Source organism: Lepus europaeus, chromosome 13 (assembly GCF_033115175.1).
Source record: "Lepus europaeus isolate LE1 chromosome 13, mLepTim1.pri, whole genome shotgun sequence".
Classification (NCBI taxonomy): Eukaryota; Metazoa; Chordata; class Mammalia; order Lagomorpha; family Leporidae; genus Lepus; species Lepus europaeus.
Genome location: NC_084839.1, coordinates 33,192,511 through 33,209,749, shown reverse-complemented (window position 1 = coordinate 33,209,749; position 17,239 = coordinate 33,192,511). Strand labels below are relative to the sequence as shown.

The 17,239-nt window shown below is 48.2% G+C and overlaps 1 protein-coding gene across 1 annotated transcript in view; it reads right to left on the bottom strand.

Moving 5' to 3' along the window:
- VIT (vitrin) overlaps positions 1-17,239 on the bottom strand; it is a 112,103-nt gene that overhangs the window by 22,934 nt on the left and 71,930 nt on the right. Inside the window, exons 8-12 of the mRNA XM_062210178.1 lie at positions 17,003-17,059; positions 15,822-15,887; positions 11,757-11,801; positions 10,302-10,364; positions 6,474-6,621 (exon numbers count right to left, since the gene is read on the bottom strand). Of these exons, the coding sequence (XP_062066162.1) occupies positions 6,474-6,621; positions 10,302-10,364; positions 11,757-11,801; positions 15,822-15,887; positions 17,003-17,059 (379 nt within the window). The remainder of the gene's footprint in view (positions 1-6,473; positions 6,622-10,301; positions 10,365-11,756; positions 11,802-15,821; positions 15,888-17,002; positions 17,060-17,239) is intronic.

Below are 17,239 nucleotides of genomic sequence, written 5' to 3'. Positions count from 1 at the left end.
TTCTAGTGATCTCCCAGATGCCACTGCGGCTTACGCTTTGAGTGGCAATGTCTTAGACTGGGGTGCTCTAAGAATAAAAAAAAAATCTGCAGCAAGACTGCCAATGTCAGGAGAAAGATCAAGAAAAGAAGAGGCTGGGTCTCCCACAGCCTGCTGGACTGGCCACCCCGGGACAGATGAGAAGGGACAGGGTCGTGGGATTCCCCAGACAGGCCCGGGGGAGTGTCTGAGCCTTTTCTCTCTGGTTTTGCAGCAGAGTCACCTGGCGAGCTCTGAAGACTACAGCCACCTGGCCTTCATTCACATGGAGACCCTGATCCCACTGAGCGGAGGTTTGGTCTGGGGGTTGGGCTTTTTAAACGCTCCCCAGCTGGCTCTCATGTGTATCAGGGCAGCCATCTGCTTCTCGCGGGAGAGATTCCTCCGGGGGTCCTGGGACGAGCCCAGTGAATGTGCAACAGAGTTCAAGGGGGAATGGTTGTGGAAGCCAAGTGCATCGTTTTGTGTGTACCTCCAGGAGGACGGCATGGTAAGTGAGCGACAGAACATGCTTGTGATTCTTGTGCAAACCTGAACTTGAGACTCTGTGTTCCTGAGGATTGGGCCTTGGGAATTTGGCTGCCTGGCTCTCAGGAGAGACGTGGGGTCCTTGCAGGGGCTGATGGGCAGGTGGCAGGCAGCTGTCCACATATTCTGTCAGTTCCCGGCAAGGCACTGCCACTGAGGGGCTGAGAGGAACTGTGAGGTGGAGCTGGGAGACCCACGTCCCTGATAGGTGGAGTTGCTCTGCGCCGGCACAGCCCAGCCTTTTCGCCCCTCTCCAAGAGTGGGCAGTTCTGGGCTTACTGAAGGTACCGCCTTGTGGGGCCCGTCCCCTCTCCTGACTCTGGTTTAATAGGTCCGGGTGTAATTGGGCACTAGCACCTCTGGGAACTTCAGGGGACACGGATGTGAAGCCAGATCTCCTGCTCTGGGGTCCTACAGTGGGTGCCGTGGTTCCCAACTGCTGGGCCACGTCCCATAAGCATGGTGGCTTCAGTCACACACATTTAGTTGTTCTAGTTCACAGTTCAGGAGGTCTCCATGGACTGAAACCAAGGCATCAGCAGGGCCGAGTTGCTTTCCGAATGCCCCGGAGGGCACCCTCTCTTATCCACCAGCGATAGAGGTTGTCTGCGGTCCTTGTTCATGGCTGCTTCCTCCACCATCACAGCCAGCAGTGTCGCATCCCTCTGACCATCCTTTCACAGTCATCTCTCTGATTGCCAGTCGCTGGGGACGGTTCTCCAGTTGAAAAGTAATCATCATTATTTGAAAGAGAGAGGCAAAGACAGAGACAGAGATCTTCAGTCCACGGGTTCACTGCCCAAATGCTCACAACAGCCAGAGCTGGGCAAGGCTGAAGACAGGAGCCCAACACTTATTCCAGGTGGCACATGGTGGCAGGATTCAAGTATTTTGATTTATCACTTGCTGCCTCCAAGGGCACATATTAGCGGGAAGCAGCAGAAGTGAAGCCAGGACTTGAACCCAGGAAATGGGCACCCCATCTGGCAGCCGCTGTGCCAAATGCCCAGCCCAGGTTTTCCGTTTTAAGCACTCACGATTGGGTTGGGATGCCCAGATACTCTGGGGTAATCTCCCTGTTGCAGAGTCCTTAATTGTAATCACATTCGTGAAGTCCCTGTGCCTGTGAGGCAAAATATTCACAGGGCTCAGGGCAGCTCTGGGGAGCCCCTTGCTGCTTCCCTTCACTGACCCACGGGAGGCTCTGGGTGGCCCTCGTGCTTTACCGGGCAGGACGAGGAGTTAAGCATAGGGCACGACTGCTCTGCTCATCTCCATCTAGACTGAGTGGGCTAAGATGTGAGAAGCTGAAGGAGACACTGCCCAGGGACGAGGCCCTGTCACGGGCCCATGAGCAAAGAACAGTCTATTTCATATTGCAATAAAGAAAAACCCGCCCTTCCCTGTATTCCAAAACTCTTTTGCAATTTTGATATGCTAGGGTTGATGATGATGTTTAAGAGAACATGTGCAGTTTTGTTCCATTTAGCCTGAGATTGAGGCCTACTGCAGAGGCACACCTAAGGCCTGGAGGGCACCGGGCACCTGGGGATCCAGGCTCCAGCTTCCGGGCAGGCAGCCTGGCCACATTGGTTCTGTTTGCTGGAGCTCACCTACGAGCTACTCCATCTGGTTAGTCTTTCATTTAGCCTTTTCATGTCCCTGCCGGTAGTAAGGACAATCGTGAGCCTGTTGGTTGTCTAATTTTAATTTAGAATGCATGTGCAAGACGGGCTTGACCCCTGGCCTTTTGTTCAAGCACGTCTTAATCTTCAGTCTGGAAATTGTCAGTTATCAGAAGCTGTCCTGACAGATGAGCAAATTCTTTGCTTTGGAGTCAATTTTGTTTGACATTTCAGGGATTAACCCAAGATTAACATTTGCCTTCTCCCCTGGTTGTGCATTTTGCTGTGTGTTCTTGGGGAAGTCCCTCGGCCTCTCTGAGTCTATCAAACGCTGCTTCTTGTTAGAGGTGTGTAATGATTGTGCTAGGAACAGGTTGAAGCAGCTGGGCCCTGAGCCCCTGCAGGTGAGGGGCATGGAGATGGAGCAACGTGCAAGCACAGCAGTTTGGACTTCGCCTGGGCTCCAGCCAGCAGCAGGAAGTTGGCCGGGGCAAGGTGCACTTATGGAGGAGCAGGGGGCGTGGGCCTGGCAGAGGGTGTTGGTCTGCAAGAAATGAAGCCATTTGTGCAGAGAAGGGGGGTGTGGACGACCCTCCCCTTACAGAAAGCGCCCCTCGCCTGGGCTCTCAAGTGCTCCTTCTGTTCCTTGTACCCGGACGGCCTCTGAGTAGGAAACAGGATGCACTGCGTTTTTAAAGCAAGTGGATTATCTTTATACCACTTGCATTCTTGTTTCTTATCCCCCTTTTGCCTTTGGGAAAAAATTTGCTTTAAAATTCTAAAATTCTTTAAAATTCTAAACTTGAAAGTCTGAATCCCAGTTCAGCTCTCCAAGGAAAACCAAGGGAGGGAATCTTCCAAGGGGAGCAGTGTGAAGCCATGGTGGCAATGGAGGTGAGAAGCCGGAGTGGAGGAGAAGTTGTGAGCTGTGGGGCCCTCTCCCGGGCCAGGTCCTTCTCAGTGGAAGCCCCTCCCCGGAGTGCTCGCTCTGATGGGGCTCACTTCCTCTTTTTAACGTGAAGAGGTAGAGCCAGGTGCTTGCTAAGGCCTCAGGGCTCCGCAATTCCAAGAGGGCAGAAATGGTTCCCAGTGGGAGCAGAGAGACCATGAGGATGGGTGAGAACTCAAAATGCCACGAGAGGAGCCGGACTCCCAACGGGCCAGGCGTTTCTTTTTACGGAAACAGGGGCCTCGGCTCGGCATGTACCTCTTGCTGACCCTTTCCTGCCCTGCTCCCACCCGTGTGCACCAAAACCACTCGATCCAGAGAGGACTGGAAGGGAGCCACCAGGCAGGGAGGCCCAGCAACCAATCGAGAGCAGTCCCAGCCTCCTCGCCCCCTTCGTGGGCCACGCTCCCATTTCTTTTGTTTCCCACACCCCGCAGATGGATGGGAACCTCTGTGCAAGCGTCACCTCGTCATTGTTCATCCCACCTCCCCGGAACCCGGAGGCTGGAAGGGAGAGGCAGCTCGTGGAGCGAGTGTGTTAACAACACTCACTTGCTGCATGCCTTCAGAATACAGAACCGGCCGCTGAATTACAGGCCGCCCAGGCTGGCCGAGCCCTCATAAATCATCCGCTGACCCCTTGCTTCCCAGGTAGCAGCACCCACAGGGAGAGGTTAAGTGACTTGGTTAAGGTCACACAGCATGGCTGAGACCGGCATTCAGATCGCCTGTCAGGGTTCATTGTGCTTTCCCGTCAGCCCTGTGGCCCGAGCAGGGTGAAGATGATGGATTAGCTTATGTGAGCATAAAACAGAGGAAACCGCACTCATTTCTCTTACGGGCTCCACATTAACAAGGGCCTTGGGTGGATCAAAGGCAGATAGCAAGGTATTTTTATTTAGAAAGTGATGGGAAAACATGGAGGGAAATTCTTTCTTGCAAATGGTGATCACATCAGGAAAGTGGGAGGAAAAAAAAAAACATGTTTAAGGGTGTTTAGTCTGTTTTGTGTTGCTGCGAGAATACCACAGCATGGGTCATGTATTAAAGTCTAGTTCTTACAGCTCCGGAGGCTGGGAAGCCCTAGATGGAGGGCTGCACCAGCAAAGGCCTTTTTGTGCTGAGTCATCTCGTGGCAGAAGGCAGAAGGGCAAGAGAGCGAGAGCAAGAGGGGTCGAAACCTGCTTGCTAAACAAACCCACTCTTCCGAGCCTACTGGCCTGACAACAAGACATTGACCCATTCATGAGCCCTGAGCTCCTCACCCAATTACCCCGTATTGGGCCTCACCTCCCAACATGGTAACGTTGGTGATTAAGTTTCCAACACATGAACTTTGGGGGACACAGTCAAAGCATTGGCAGCCGGGAAGGAGGCTGAACTGTTTTGCCTTCCCTGCCACGTTCGTTCTTTAATCCAGGTTATCCTCAGTGTGTAACACTATTCTCACTTTACTTTTCTTTTAACATATTTATCATCTTATTTTCATACTGTACTACAAACAGTGGTAGACACCAGCTTAAAAAACGGAACTTTTGGGGCCAGCCAGCACCGTGGCATAGCAGGTTAAGCCTCCACCTGCAACATTGCCATCCCATATGGACGCTGGTTTGAGTCCCAGCTCCTCCACCTCCAATCCAGCTCCCTGCTGATGCACCTGGGAAAGCAGCAGAAGATGGCCCAAGTGCCTGGGCCCCTGCACCCATGTGGGAGACCTGGAAGAAGCTCCTGGCCCAGCCCTAACCGTTGGGGCCATTTGGGGAGTGAACTAGCAGATGGAAGATATCTCTCCGCCTTTCAGATAAATAAATCTTTAAACAAATGAACAAAAATAAAGCAGCATTTTTAATGCAAGATAACACACCACGCTTTGAACCCCCCAATAAAATTGACTGGGAACATCTTGCACTAAAATACTTGATTTCCTCTCTAGAAAAGACTTATATCCACTTGCTATCTTTAAAAAGGAACACAAGAATGAAAATGGGTTGACATTTTGAAAACAAAGACAGTAACCAAAAAACTTATTGCAGGTCAAAAATCTTCAGTAGCTAATTTGACATTGAGAGGTGGCATTTGAGTAAATATTTTCATATAATTTTGACTCTGACTATACAATATGTGCCAGTTAACTTATCTTCCCTTGCAGGCATAGAGCGTAGTACAAATGTGTTATTGGAATTTAATTCTAAAGATAAAAATGTCATAGGTTCTTAGGAAAATAAAGCATGTCTGTTTCTCTTGGCAACTCAAATATTCTAGAGTCATCATATAACAACCTACATTAAAATGCAGTCTAGGGGAGCCCTTAGGAAACCTTTGAGGGGGCTGGAGACCCCTGAGGTGTAGTCAGTTATGAGTTTTTGTTTTTTAGGAGAGGCAATAAACCTGTGACTGCAGCTTCTGAGCACAAGGCACCAAGGCTGACATCACTTCCTGCTTCTACGGCCTAAACTACAGGCTGTGGGGAGGGAGGGCACGTGAGGTGTCTAGTTGTTCTCTGTGCCAGGTGTGATCATCCCACCTTCGTGGGTTCTTGGTCAAAATCTATTTGGGATGTATGCAAACATCAAGCAGGTTCACACATGCTTGCTCTTCTGATTATCTGTCAATATCTGTGTATCTGTTTTAGGAAGAAACCTATTCATATCTGAAACAAGCTTGCCTTATTAGCCTGAATAAGAGAATAAAAGGTGGAGATTGGATGCTAACATGAGCCCTTAGTTTCTACCCAAAGCAAAACAGCAGCTGAGCAGATTGGGGACAGTCACTTGGGTGCTCAGCTGACTCGTGTCTCCCGACACATTCTTCACCCCTTGTCTGGTGACCTTTTCCAGTATGAGTGCAGAGATCAAAGATTAGGAGGAGGAAAGAGAAAGTACAACTCAAGGCATTGTGCTCTCCAGGTGTCTTACCTATAGGGATAAGTTGTAGCCTAGGTTACAACCCCTCAAGAAAATGTTCTAATAATCAAGAGAATCCAATCTTTTTGACCTCCAGATGGAGAAATTGATGACGAGAGAGGTGAAGGCCTAGCCCAGTTTGTTAGCAGCCGAGCTGAGACTTGCAGCCAGCTCTTCTGATTCCCAAATAAATCTTCTCTGCCTAGCATGTTCACAAGAGTTTGCTAACCTGACCTTCCCTTCAGGAAGTCTCTGTCTCTTAAGCAGCATATGAATTGCTCTGAGCTTTTTAAAATAATTTATTTATTTACATTTCTATTAGGGAAGAGAGTGAATTTGTGCTCTAGGACACGTTGGTATTATTGATGGCATAAAATTCAGTGTGTGGCACCGCTTAGCTTCTGGATTGAGGACATTAGCTGCACTTACCCGTACTGAACAACACCCATCAGTGGACCTGCAGGGCCAATGTCAAGTGCTTGGGCGACGTCGGTGAGGAACTGCTTCTGGATTCGGAATCGACGCCTGCCGATGCTGGAGCTCCCGTCAATTAAGAACGACAGGTCAATTCTGCAGTCTGAGGAATGGAAAAAGCCTCCATTACTATTATTATCTCCACTGCATTCACTGGGACACCCTCTCCTTTTTTTGTACCAGAGTCTCCTGAGAGTCTAGTGAAAAGAAAATGAAAAAGAGGTAGTAAGATTTAGGGTCCATTCATTATTTATGTCCTGATACTTTCCCTGTGCTCCATTGTCCTGGGCACTTGAGCCAGCACTTATTTCCAGAACTGTCTTAGAATCCTAAATATCATCTGCGTGACGGACTTCGGAAACAGCCATGCCCTTGGCAAGCCTAAGACCCTCGCCAGGGCTTCCCTCCGGTAGTGGGGGGAATCCACCGAGACCGAGTATCAGGAGCTGATGACCTTTATTCTCATTCTAACCTCTTAGAACCACGTGGTGGGTCCTTTTAAAAACCTACAAGACTAGTGGAGAGGAGAGGGCAGACATTGTGGCATAAGAAATTGATGCCAGGCTTTTCCTTCGCTACCCTGGCAACCAGAGAGACTGTGCTCCTGCATAAGTCACCACAGGCTGCCACACTTGTCTGTAGCTATCTGCCATTATTTCACTTGTGATGAAGACCAGCATAGTTGTTCTGGCCTAGGATCCTGACCTCTGGGAATACATGAAGGTTATGATGTCGGTAGTCAGGATGGTGGGGCTGTGAGTCATTTTCAAATGCTATCGGGAAAGAGTGAAAAGCCTCACAAGCTAACTGAAATTAGTGTTTTATTTGCTCTCAATGGAAATAGTATCATCCCAGTTTGTTACAATTGATTATTCAGTGCTGACCAAGGAGTTCTTATTGGGAGCTGTGTAAGCCTTTGATTAAAAAAAAAAGATGAATTATAAATAATTGCAATTTGAGAGATGAAAATGTTTGCAAATAGAGTCCTGTGAAGAGAGAGGAGGTAGGACTGTGTGGCTGGAGTATCCAAGAGGACTCGGCCAGGAGCAGCTGCCCAGACAAGCCCATGTCTCCTTCAGGTGCAGTTGCTGGTGTTCTCTATACACAGCACTGCCCTGGGGGCCAATGCCCTCTCATCGCCAGGAGAAGCCTCATACACAGGGAGGGTTGTTGTCATATTTGAAAAAATGAAATCAGTAAATGGATGTGAGTGATGAGAAATATTTACTGACGAGTGTCTGTGGAACTGTCAGATGGAGAGCAGTCGTAGCTGTTATCTTCCCATGGCTCCTGGCAACTGAACCAACGTACATGACAAGGGCCTCTCGGGGTCTGGCCGACTCTGCTCCAGCTGAAATCGGGGCACTGGTTTGGGCCTTCGCCCAGCACTGGGCCTCTGAACTCAGGCCTCCCATTTACCTGGATGTTCAGGGCCTACCAAGTTTTCCTGTTTAGCGGCTTCCCTGTCCTTTGTTTCCCTGAAGCATGAACCTCGAGGTGAAGATTGAAAGAGGCAAATAAGACCCAAAAGTAGATTTTAAGAATGCCACTGTAACCTGGGATAAGGCAGAAAAGAAACAGAGCTGTGTACTGTTTGCCCTGTGATTCCCCAAGCAGAGCCCACTCATTTTGTTCTGGCCTTGTGATGTGAGCCAGTGCCAGCAGGTGGCAGTAGTGTTCTTCAGGGCCCTCTGCCCACCATCACTCAGGGTTGGCTAGAAATGTGGACTCTTAGGCTCCACCCTAGCCTCTAGAGTCAGATCTACCTTTTAACAAGATCTCCAGGTGGTTTTGTGCATAATAAAGTTTGATGGTAAAGCAAATTACTGAAGAGGGATTTTCCTTCCACATGTCGGCAGATTAGTTCAATATGCCTTTCAAAACAAAAAACTGTTCTCTTGAATAACTGTTTAGTAGAGAAAGGCAGTGGGAGTTTTATGTATTCATTCATTTATTTAAACATATTAGAGATCGGTCTGCTGGTTCACTCCCCGATACTCGCAATGGCTGGGGCTATAACTCAGTCTATGTCTGCCATGTGGACAGCAGGAACCCGATCACCCGAGTCAGCATGGCTGCCCCCCCCCCAGGGAATACATAGCAGGAAGTTGGAGTCAGGAACTGGAGCTGGTACTGAATCCAGGTATTCTGATGTGTAGGTGTCTCAGAGAGTGTCTTAACGGCCAGGCTGAGAGTACGCCCCATTGACTCCTTGTTCTATAGATGAGCATGTAAAGTACGCAGGTTTCTGTAGGCTCTGTCCTGTTCCTCACGGTTTTCTTCCTTATTTCTTGCCTCTTGATCCGTGTTCAGGTTTGACACATTCATTCCATAGGTGTGTTTTAAGCAGGTGAGGTGTTCGTTTGCTTAGTTCTCATCACTCACTGCCCTGCTGGCTGATCTCAGGATCATCTTTGTTTCCCCCATTTCAGAACATTTTAACGGCAATGATTCTGGCTCAGGGCACGTGCTGAGACCTGGTGGCTTTCTCGTAGAGTTGGAAACATGTGGATCTGTAGATGACATCAGATAGAACTGGCTTTTGAAATGTTCAGCATGAACGGTTTACTATGGTGACAGAGGTAGGAGGACAAGGATGAAAAAGTAAGATGTTGTGTCCACGGGAATCATTCCTAATTTGAATTATTTTTAATGCAATTTTATAAACTAATGTTTGGGTTATCTAGTATCTCACGCCAGAGTTTCTTAATCCTGGATACAAGTTATGTAGCTTTAATCAATAAAGGTAGTAGAGGGTAGTCGTTTCCAGAGTTAGCATGCAAAGGAATCACTTCAGGTAGGTCTCACTGGAGAATTAGTAGGGTCTGGGGCAGAGGCTCCCACAGGATGCTGTTGCTGCTGCTGCTGGTCTCCAGACGCACTTGGAGTAGCAAGGTCTAGGGACTAACCCAGTGGGTGTGAGACAGAAAAGGAGCATCTTTAATGATAAAAATGTCTCTAGGTGCTTCTCATTCGCAGCACCATTGAGACTTAAAGCCCAGTAGTGGCTGACTGGCAGTGACATTGTAGAAGCTTTCCCCTGAGAGCTCGCAAGGGTTTCTTCTTTCCTCTGGTCCCACATTTCTGGTATCCTCAAGTGGCCTCTTCTTCACTTAATTGGTTCTTCAGCTTCAGCCTTGTTTCTTCCCACTTAACCTTCTTTCTCTAGGTCACATGTTCTGTTTTCATAGCCTTAGTTTGAACTGTGTCTCATCATCCCCCAACTCTGTATTTCTGATTGGATGCTCCTCTGAACGTGAGATCTGGTAGACACTTGTCTACCTGTCTCACTGAAGATGACAGGCATGCATGATTTCCCTCTGCCTGCTCCATCCCAGCGCCCCTCACTGTAGTACAGTTTACCTAGTTAGCAAAATCCCCTCTCTCATACCTCCACCACAACAATTTCTACTTCTCTACATCTCTTGAATCTGCCCATTTCTCTATTTCCACTTCCAACTCTAAGCTCTGGCCACCATCACCTTCCCTGGGCCACTGTCCCTGCCAACTGGCCTGTCTCTCTTATCCACCCTTGTCTCCCCATTGCATCCCCATTCTTCACTCTGTTGCCATAGGGATGTTTAAAATAGCTGATCCTCTCCCCTTCAGTCACACAGTTTAAATCCTTCAAAAACTTTCCTCTCCCCTTAGAACAAAGTGACAGAAGAGGGAGATAAATAGATCCATGGTAGGAGAGAGGTGGCTTTGGGTGGGAGTGAGTGGGCAGAGAAAGTAGATCAGATGTCAAAACTACCATGAGTTTCTACTTGTCAATTAACTTACTTGGATCTCCCTGGGATACCGGCTCCAGTGATTGTGTGCTTAATTCTTCTTTTGGAACAAATCCTGGAAAGAGCAGTAAAACTTTTGGTGACTTACAGGCACAGGAAGCATCTGGCCTTACCCCAGGGAAGGGGACATGATGAATATTCACACCCAGCTCAGGAGCTTGGTTTATAGCTAACTCTGCTCTTTTGCACACCACCCCGATCCTGAGAAAAATAAGAATAAATTAAGAAATACTGACAGCCTACCAAAGACAGTATTCTGCTGGCTGTTCAGAATACTCAAGATCTGCTTCTATCAACTCATTCTATCTGAATCTTAATTCCCTTATCTGAAAGCATTAAACATTTTGCCGGTCTAAAAGTTCCTCTGTAAAATTCTGAAGATCTGGAGGGCAGGAAGTGTGTTCTCTCGTTATATAAACCTTCCCTGTGCCCGGCACCTGCAGGTCCTCCCCCTCCTCTGTTCCTTGACAGCAAATCAAGGAACAGAGATGAACGACAGGAGGAGCGCAACCTGCGGGGGGCTGGATGCTAGCCGGAGGAGAGCCACTTAGATAAAAGTAGCTCAGATAAGAGGGTCTAGACCGCCACCTCTCCCCTCAGTAGTTGTTCAGACTGTAGGTAAAAATGCAAAAATGTTTAGAGCCTCAAGTGGCTGTGTGTCAGATAAATGTCAGCCGTGTGTGCCCACGCATGTGGGGCTTTAAGTCCTTTTCCAGGAGGTGCCAGGTTCATAAATACACCTTGCAAGGAAATCATGACAATGAATGAAAATCCTTTTAGGCTTGGGCAGTCTCATAGGATTCGCAGGCACAGCCAACCAACAGCACCGGAAGTGAGTGCTGGAACTTCCGGAGCCTCAGGCGGTGGAGGAAGGCGCTGGGATCTCCGCTTGCTCTTAGCGGCAGTGAGCTCTCTCCTGACCTGTTATTTTTTCCAGTTTGCAAAGCGCATGATTTCATCTTCCCCTTAAAGGTCAGCTGGCTCATCCTACTTCCTCACGTCCTTTCAAACTTCACTTTGGGTGTCTAACAACCTTTCTCAGCCAGGAGCGGCTCAGGAAACACCCAGAGCCCAGCCCAGGAGGCAGGGGGAGAGGTGAAGGCCAGTACCCCTGCTGATGGCATCTCCCCTCACACCAGGAGCACCACCCATTCACCTGACGGGGATCCCTGAATACCGTTTTGCAAAGAAGGAAGGGGCAATAGAGGAAGTCGAAGCGTGTTGCCAGATGGAGTGGGGTTCTAAATCCATCTTTGGGGTGAGAAGTAAACTTTCCTTGGGAAAGTTTCAGTGCCCTTCTTAGGGTCTTCCCGACACCATCGGAAAGGCTGTTGTGGCTGAACTTGGCTTCTTGTGCCACCAGCTGGAGTTTTAGACTCCTCTGCTAGCTTTGTGATCTTCTGCATCTTGATCTAGTTATGGCTGAGAGGTTGGTCAGTGTAATTACCTGCATCTAAAAGGGCTGATCCAGGTTTCCACAACTCCATTTCTCCTTTCAAAATAAAAAAAGAAACAAACTTGTTGCTTAATCCAAACAGCAGAAACTCTCAAGTAAACGTCTAGGATGCTAAGATTTCCCAACTGTGAGAGGAAGTTCAGTAGAGGAGCAGGCAACCAGAATTTTGGATGGAGCAACCTGAAATCTGTGATTTTTCCCATCTAACACTCTTAAAGCCAAGGGCATAAATCTCTTTGCCCATTTCTTTCTTTTACTGTGCAGTAAGTCTCAGGGAATAATAGGAATCCTAAGATTCAAAAGGCTCTACAAACTCATCTAATACAAAGCAATACCTCCCAGTCTGGTTCTACAACATCCCCACTGAGTAAAGGGCTGGTCGGTGCTTGAACATCCCCTGAGATGGGGAACTCATGACAGATCTGGCCGAAGTTGTGTGTATGTGTTCATTCCTTCTTGGACTGTTGAGACTGAGAAAGCTTTGATTTTATCAGTCTGAAATCTTTGACCTAAGTCCTTATTCATCCATCCATCCTCCACACACATCCATATTATAGACCCAATATGTGCTTAATATCATTCTAGGCACTTGTTGGTTTGAATTCTCTTCCTTGGAGCTGCAGAGAACAAATCTGGCCCCTTCGGGGTGAAGACAATCCATTTGCTTCCCAAGTTTTTGCTTCTCACCATGTGCTTCAAGCAGAGTGAAGCAAAGCGGCGAGGCATTCTAAATGTGGGAAGACACCTACCATCCTTTACGACAAAGTGGTGCTGATACAGTAGAATGGGTGCTGGGGCAGGGGAGATCCTGACCCAACGGCCCTCGACCTGTTTTGGGGAGTTACAGCTAGGAGGTGCTCAGAGGCAGCACAGACGTTTTAGGAAACCGCTTGAGACGCACAAATGGCTGTTTCCCTTTCTTCACCTCTCCCTGCCTCCTTCCTTCTCTGCCAGCTCAGAAGACCGAGCGCATGATCAAGCAACTGTTGCGTTTCTTAAAGACTATCAGCTTTGCTGCTCTCTGGATTATTAACACACTCAAAAGAAGTGATATCTTTCTTGATGTGATTAAGGCACCAGGCAATTTTGAAAGGTAATGTGCACTCCTGCATATTCTGATTTAATGGTGAATTTAATCTTGCTCAGCCATTAACTAGCTGTGTGACATTGAGCAAGTCATGCACCCTTGATGAACCTTCATTTCTTTGGAAATAGCATCAGTAGATTGGGTGACATGGTCTCCGCATTTAAAAAAAAAAATTATGATTTATAGTGAGCGTTTGCTACTTTAGCCTTATTACTTTATCGCCATCTACTGATGAATATATGCACTGTTCCTTTTTTCCTTAAAAAAGCATATTGTTGACTTCTTCAATTTTTGTCCGCCACCTGTCAATGGCAGGAAGGTTAGAGCTGAGCACTCTGCTCCTTTAGTAGAGCATCAGCAGTCGGGGGTTTCCAAGCCTCTTAGTCCTTCCCTGGAGTCCTGTCCTCCTGTTACTGCCACTTTTCATTTTGTTTGGGACAAGCTTGAGCCAAATTACATTCATCCAAAAGCCAAGGGCTGGAAAATATTTGGACAGCTGAAACATGGTGATTTTTGGACTTGGTAGTAATGGGAAGTAAGTTTGTGTGGATATTTGGATTCTGGCATCAAGGGGGAACAGGGTAGGGTAGGGTACAAAGTCAGAAAGCCCATCTGGGGTCTACCAAATGCTAGCTGGCAGCTTGGGCACCCACCTACCTTCTCTTTAGTTCACTCAGGTTTTCTCTTTATGAAGGGGGAAGCCTTAAAGACTTGTCCTGTGCTGCCTCAAATGGGGAACAGTCTCGGTGGAGGTAAGTGTATATAAAATCACGCTCTAAAAGACAGGATTATTTTTGTGACAATCTTTGATCGTTTCATGGATGTAGTCTGGTCTAAGAGAAGTATTGATTCTAAACAATTTCTCTGTTAAAAATGTAGACACCATGAGCATGTATTGAGAGCTGGCTCAGTGTCAGGCACATGTGTTAAGTCACAATAACCCTCTGAGTTGTATAAGCTGCAACCCCATTGTACAGGTGAGGAAACTGGTATGCAGGAGGGGCCTACAGGAAGAATGATGGTCAGCTTGGCATCTCGGGGCACTTGGTTAGGGCCCTGGTGAACTAGGCCTGGCACAGCCACCTGTAGTCCACCCCACTGTGGCTAAGTTTTCACGAGGGCCTGGAACCGTTCCTGCCGCTAAGACTCTGGGGATGGTTTTGTGCCAGGCACAGCTCCTTCTGTTCCTTCGTACATCTGGAAGGCACACACATGCGGGCCCGGGTAATGCGTGGCCCTTGGTGTTCTTGAGTTTTGGGGACAGAAGTCCAGGTGGCTTTTCAGCTACTTGGTTTTTCCCAGGTGCCTCTGCAGGGGTGCAGTTTTTAGGAGGAAGTGGCAGTCTGAGAGGCAGCAGGGGGTTCTTGGCCTCCTTTCCTAGGCCTGGCTGCATGCCCCATGGCTGGATATTTCCCTCGGAAAACCTCCCCTTCCTGTACCTAGGTGGGAAGCACGAGGAGAGCAGAGCTCTGCAGCCATGCTGAAGGTGTTGCCACGCCTGCATCCATCACTTTGGTTTGTGTGGGTTATCGCTATTAGCTTTTATCACTTAAAAATTAAAACTGCACTTACAACAGAATATTAATTTGCAACACATTTATCATTAATTCATGAAAAAGTAGACCTATTGTATTTTAACATAATTTGTGGCTTTTTAATGAAAATAAGCATTTTCTAAAACAATTCGCTGAGGAGAGTGATAACTTTCTTCAGTGTCTGTCATAATGAAGACAGCTAGACTGTAATATTAGCTGCTACAGTAGATCTGTGGTGATATGTTGTTTTTGTGGAAGTATATGAAGAAAATCTACCCAGATACAGATGAAGTCACAAGGAGGAAATCCCAGATTCCTGAAAACCTGGTCTCTGGACCACATTTTGAGAACCATTGGTTTAGATAAGTTTGGATCAATAGGCTAAGGATCCAGGTAGTTATGTCTAACAACGCCATCCACTGGAGGAAGATGCTAGGCAATTCTCTCCCATGAAGTTATTCAGGGTAGAGTAAAAACCTCTGTTGGGCACCCCATAAGGGATTCATTTTTTGTTGGGTGGGTAATTAGACCGATGCATTTTATACAATTCTTTCCAATTCCATTAACTGATGATCTTACAGTTGAGTAACTGGGCCTCTTGCCTGACTTGACTGTGTGTGACATCAGTGTTGGATGAAGGATCTCTAAGAGCCCCAGATGTTCTGCCCTGCCTTCACTCAGGGTGTGTGAATGGCTCCCTCTCTCTGAAGGAGCCATGATGGGGTTTTGAGGCTGGCCTATGTCTGCGCAGCAGGGCAAGAGGGTCCTCTAAGCACACCCTCCCACACTCTGAGAGTTCACGGGAGGGTGCAAGGTGCTCAGAACACTTGCAGGGATGATGGTGAGGAGGAGAGGGGCAGCAGAAGTGGGTAGGGTTTGAGATTAGATGGCCGCTGGGCACATCTATGTGGGTCAGTAAGACAGAGTGCAAATACGGGGAACGTGAGGAGAATGAAGAAGCAGCAGCAACGCTCAGAGTTAAAGAACTGGAGGGAGGTAAGGGTAGAACACAGGGAATGATAGGATATACATCTGGCAGAGAGGTCAGGCAGTGAAAAGTAAAGATTGGGTAAAATGCCTCATTGCTAATCCTCTCCCCACACCATGTCTGATTCATGTGGTGTACTTGGATATATGGTACTCTGGATATATGGATGTATCCAGAGGCCCTGAGAGTTGCACAGGCTGCTTATGGGGAAAACCTTGAGGGGCGTCTGAGGTGACAGACTTTTTTCTTTGACACTCCTAGAGCCAACAGAGCAAAGAGGTGTTTTCTCAGAGTTAAAATAACTTCGTGTGTCCTCAGACTCTGGTGACCCAGAACTGAGCTGCAGAGGCCAAGCATGGGTGTGGGGGAAGATCCACAGGCACAAGTGTGCAGTGCTACAGAGCAGAGTCCCAAGGTGCAGGGGTGGTGAGGGGCGGGCAGCTTACCCAGGCTCACGTCTGCTCCCGCAGGTCTCTGGAAGGCAGCCCCCGCAGAATCCGGCCTTTGGATACCTGAAGGGATTACACAGGGTCAGCCGATGTATACACGGCCAGAAACCTTCTCATGTTTCCCCCTGATGAAAAAATGATCCTAGTTCACATTTCCCTTGGAAGTCGGCTGAGGTTTGGGTGCTTGACTCTACTTTTGGGAGTTTCAGAGGAGGCAGACATCCTGGGGGAGGGGACAAGCAGAGAGAGTGCCCCCATGTCTCCTGAACAATCCCACAGGCCTGCTGAGGCCCAAGATGGCCTTGGAGTCCTTGTCCTGGCCAAAATTCTGATCCTTACGATCTTTTGTCCAGGATGGCAGCGTGTATGTTGGCAAAGGTGCAAATGTAAAGTTCATGAAAGCTGCTTGCCGAGACTAAGGGACCTTGGGGTCCCTGATCTGATCCTATAATTCCTAGCAATCTTTTAACATGTGGAGGGCAGACATGTGTCCCCTAGTAGGAGGAAGACCTGAATACCTCTCTCTTGTGGGTCCCTGCCTTGGATCATGCCTCTGTGGCCTCAAAGGGGATGAGATAGCGCCGTTAACTCTGACAGCTCAGGGCCAGGCCCTGATCAGATGTTTGTGGAAAGCATCTAACTTCCTCAGCCGTCGCCCTACTCACTGCAAGCCTCAACAGCGTTGGAAAGCGCAGCAATTGCTGTGTCCCCAGTTCTTGACCAAACCGTGAAGGAGACACAGAGGTGAAGAAAGGTGAACAGAGGTGCCACCCTGCAGAGGCATGTGAGAATGCGCATGTCATACATGTGCCAAAGCAAAGTCAGCTCTGCCCTTCCCAGGAGATGATAAAAATTTCCCTATCTTACCCTGGTTCCTCAAGCATGAACCCCGGAGGGTACCCCTTTCAGTCTGTAAAGAGCCCGGTTACTGAATCCTTAGGAATTTCTGTCCCCGAAACCCCCTCAAGGCAATGGAGATTGGGTAAAAGGTTTTACTTATTCAATGGACTTCCTTACTTTCCCTACAAGTTGGGGCCCGGAGCAGTGTCTTCTGTTGCCCTCACTGGTTTAATGCTCTGTCCAAATGTAAATCAAATGGTAGCAATTTGGAAAATATGAATCCCATGGAAACAAGTTTGACTTTCCTCAGGAGCTGGAGAGGGAGTTTAGGTTCTTACCTGGGTTGGCACTGGGACTGTTTTGGCCGCTTGCGTAGCTGGTGGTGGACCAGAGATCTGTAATCACATTTGACTGATCAGAGCATGAGTTTAAATGTAACTCATTCTTTCCATGATCCAACCAAGCATGACATTACCAAGGTCAGATTCAAGGTAAGGCCTGTCCTTGGGCAGTCTGAACCTGCCCTGGAGGAGGCGTTGAAATGGGGGGTTGGGGAGGATTTAACAATGCACTGA